This window comes from Petaurus breviceps, unplaced genomic scaffold (assembly GCF_028583685.1).
Source record: "Petaurus breviceps papuanus isolate PSGF00001 unplaced genomic scaffold, PetGlider_PUasm1.0 99, whole genome shotgun sequence".
Lineage (NCBI taxonomy): Eukaryota > Metazoa > Chordata > Mammalia > Diprotodontia > Petauridae > Petaurus > Petaurus breviceps.
This window is the reverse complement of record NW_027187465.1, coordinates 23184728-23188595: the sequence shown is the minus strand read 5'-3', so window position 1 is coordinate 23188595 and position 3868 is coordinate 23184728. Positions and strand designations below refer to the sequence as shown.

At 44.8% G+C, this 3868-nt stretch overlaps 1 protein-coding gene across 4 annotated transcripts in view; it reads right to left on the bottom strand.

Moving 5' to 3' along the window:
• The window catches only part of LOC138156502 (P2X purinoceptor 7-like), a 41704-nt gene that overhangs the window by 33791 nt on the left and 4045 nt on the right, over nt 1-3868 (bottom strand). For 2 of the 4 annotated variants that reach the window (XR_011167163.1, XM_069081858.1), the window contains exon 2: nt 1669-1816. The exons of 1 other annotated variant lie outside the window; for it this stretch is intronic. Coding sequence is in view for 2 of the 3 variants with exons in the window: in XM_069081858.1 (XP_068937959.1) it covers nt 1669-1816 (148 nt within the window). In the remaining variant the exon portion in view is untranslated. Of the gene's footprint in view, nt 1-1668; nt 1817-2791; nt 3126-3868 lie in introns of those variants that run through there. One more of the 4 variants, XM_069081859.1, reaches the window with a different exon arrangement.

Genomic DNA, 3868 nt, shown 5'->3' with positions numbered 1-3868 from the left:
TTTTTCTTCCCTCCTTCTTTCCCTCCTTCCTTCTTTTCTTCCCTTCCTCATTCCTTCTTCTCTCCTTCCTTCCTTTCTTCCTTCCAAATAGAGGAGTTGAACTCAATTACCTCTAAAGTCCCTTCCAGTATAAATCTAAGCTCCTCTGATACTTTCTAGTCTTATTTCACATGATTCCCTTTCACACACTCCATTTTCCAGCCCAACTGGACCATTTTCCCAAGCTCCTTATTCCATTTCTCATTTCTACATTCTCCCAAGCTGTCCCTTATGTCTAGAATACCCTCCCTCCTGAATTCTGCACCTCCCAATCCTTATTGTCCTTCAAAGCTCAGTTTTGGAACCCTCCCCCTCACACAGTGGCCAGTGTGTGCCCCCTCCTCTAATCCCATTTTATTTACTTAGCTGTGTACCTGTTTTAATGCCCCCCCCCCCAAGTTCAATGTAAGTTCCTTAAAGGAAGGACAGTCTTGCCTTAAAGGTAAGTACATAGTCAGTGCTTAATATTATATTGGATTGGATTGAACATAGGTGGGGCCCACATATTAGGATCCAGTTACAGACTTTCAGAGTTGGAAGGAACCTCACAAACCATCCGTTGTAGCCTCTACCTACCCAAGTATAGACTGGACTCCCCTCTACATCTTTGACAAGGAGACATTCAGCCCTTACTTAAAGACCTGCGGAATGGGTGGACCCCTAGCCTTTAGGGGTAGCCCTTTCCTGTTGGGGATAAGCTTCTACTTTTCTATGTTTCCATTACACTTCGGGAGGGAGTTTTCCCTTAGACCAAGCCCAAATTTCCCTCTTTGCACCTCCAACCATTGTACCTAGTTCTGCCTTTGGGAGCCAATCAGACCATGGGATAGCTTTTCAAACACCTAGAGAGGGAGCCATCAAGTCCCTCCTCCCGCCCCCCCCCCCAAGTCTTCTCTTATTCAGGGTAAACAATCCCAGTTCCTTTGACCAGTCCTCATATGATATGAACTTGGGGGCTTTCATCATCCTGGTTTCCATCACTCAGATGCTCTCCAGCTAATTAATATCCTCCCTAAAAGGTGTACTCAGAGCCAAACACAGAATTCTAGCTTTACCAGGATAGGACACAGATCTCTTCCCTGGTCCTGGACAACATGTTCCTCAATGAGCCCATCATATTACATTTGCTTTCCTGGATGCTATCTCTCACTGTTGACTCATACTAAGTTTGTAAGCCACTAAAACCCCCAGGATTTTTTAAAAAATTAATAAGCATTTATTAAGCACCCTATACTTGGCAAATATTATTTCATTTGATCCTCACAGAAACCCTGGGGGTAAAGTGCTATTATTATCCCCATTTTACAGGCAAGGAGACAGTCGGTAGACAGAGGTAAAGTGACTTGTCCAGAGTCACACAGCTAGTAAGTATCTGAGGTCAGATTTTTATTCAAGTCTCCCTGACTCCCAATCCAGAGCTTTACCTCCTGCATCACTCAGCTGCTCCAGGTCTTTTTTCAGAGATTTTGTTTTCTTACTGTCTCTTCCATCTTATTCTAATGAGGTGAAGGTCTTATGAGGGTTTTGTAAATCTTGGGATAGGACCTCCATGCTCCCACCCAACAGAGGAGGGGAGGAGTTCCTGGGGCCATGGCAAACAAAGGTAACATCTGGGGCCCAGACCCTCACCTGCAAAGGGAACGTGTAATCTGCTGTGTCCAACACTCTCATCTCGCCATTCTCATTCTTCACCTCGGCTATGCCTTTCACTTTGGTTTGCACTGAGCTGATGAGGGGTTCTTTCTGCTGATACAGCTTGTCACTCACCAAGGCCAAGCTAAATATGGCAAGAAAAAAAGGCATTAAGTACTTGCTTTTCAAGCCTCTGAACTGCCCATCCTAACTCATCCTTAATTGATGTAGCCCGGCCTCTGAAAAGAGACATGAGGGAAAAAGGGAGGGGGAGAAAAGAAGATCCCAGGCTGGAGAAATGGAATCAAATACTCTCTTTTTTAAGCCGTGGACAAACAGTCAGAATCTGTATTATGTCTACCCTGTCATCCAGACTTTGCCCTAGATACTGCCAGAACACTGGCTAAATATCTCCTTTGGGACCATTGGTGGAGATTGAAAAGAGTGTCTAAGAAGCCCCGATCTTGTCCTTGACCAAACTGAGCCCTTCCCATCTAGACCCAGTCTCCCATACACTAGTTAGAGAAAGATAGAGAATACTAATTGACAGAAGAATTGAATTCAGTTCAACAAGCATTAATTAAGCGCCTACTGTATGCTGGGCACCATGTAAGATGCTGAGGCCACAAAGAAAAAAAGTGAATCAGTCTTTGTTTTCAAGGAGCTTGAATGTTACAGGAAAGATGTCACGTGTGCACAGAGAAGTAAAAAAAAATAGATATATTTCAAAAGTCATACTAAGTAATTTCAAGAGGGAGAGAGAGTTCATCATGGGAGATCAGGAAAGGTTTTGTGTAGGAGGGAGCTACTGTTTTGAAGGAAGCTAGGGATTCTCTGGAGCAGAGGTGGGAGGGAATACACTCCAGGCAAGGGGAACCACTTGTCCCTCCCTTCCTCTCTCCCTCCTTCCTTTCTTCCTTCTTTCCTTCTTCCCTTCCTCCCTCTTTTCTTTCCTTCCCTCCCTCCTCCCTCCCTCATTTCCTTCTTTCTTTTCTTCCTCCTTTCCTTCCTTCCCTCCCTCCCTCCTTCCTTTCCTTCCTTCCTTCTTCCTTCCTTCTTTCCTTCCTTTCTTTCTTCCTTCCTTCCTTCCTTCTTCTGTCCCAATGCTATTGAAGAGAACCTGTGGGCTCCTGAAGAATTTGGTGCCCTGAGATAAAATGGAAAGAAGGCAAGAACAGACACGAGATCTTCAGAGGCATGAGGAAACAGATCTGCATTTGTAGGGAAAGCAAGTGCCTGGGGCTAGGGAGGAGCTTCTCATTCTCTATCTCAGCAGCTGCCTGAGCCCTGGTCTGTAGCCAATCTCCTCTTTTTCCCCCCAGTTCTCTTGGTAAGCCTGAAAAGCCCTTTAGAAGTGAGTTACATATGGGGTGGCTAGGTGGCTAAGTGGCGCAGTGAATAGTGCACAGGCCCTGGAGTCAGGAGGACCTGAGTTCAAATGCGGCCTCAGATTTAGCACTTACTATGTGACCTTGGGCAAGTCACTTGGCCCCAATTGCCCTGCCTTCCCCCCTCCAAAAAAAGGAAAAAAAAACAATTAGAACTGAGTTATGTGACTTTACAGGATCACAGGTGCAGGCATCAAAGGGGCCTTAGAGAGCAGCACCTTCATTTTACAGGTGAGGAAACTGAGGCCCAGGAAGATAAAGTGATTTAACTAAGATCCTAGGATCATAGATTCAGAGCTGGAAGGGACCTCAAAGAACAGGGGAGGAAACTGAGGTCCAGAGAGGTTAAATAGCTTGTCTAAGGTTACCCAGGGAATAAAAAATGCAGGTAGGATTCTATTCCAGATCATCTGATTGCAAACCAGCCATTCTTCCCACTAGACTACACTGCATCTGGTCTCTCTGCTGCCCTTCTCTGGCCTCCAGGTGGCCTTCTCCATCTCCATGGAATTTCCAAGGAGCAGGATGGAGGTATTTGGAAGAGTAGGAACCAGTCAGGGAATCTCAGTAGATGTTATAAATATTCTTCTGTGCCTGGATAGGAGAGGATCAGAGATTGCACAGGGATCTTTTCCTTTCTTTTTAAAAAAATGTTGTTGTTTAAAAAAAATTAACAAAAACCAACTTGATCTTATTCACATCTCCCCTTTGGAAGAAAGGAAAAGAAAGAAAGAAAGGGGGGAGGGAGAGAGGGAGAAAAAGAAGAAAGAAAGAAAGAAAGAAAGAAAGAAAGAAAGAAAGAAAGAAAG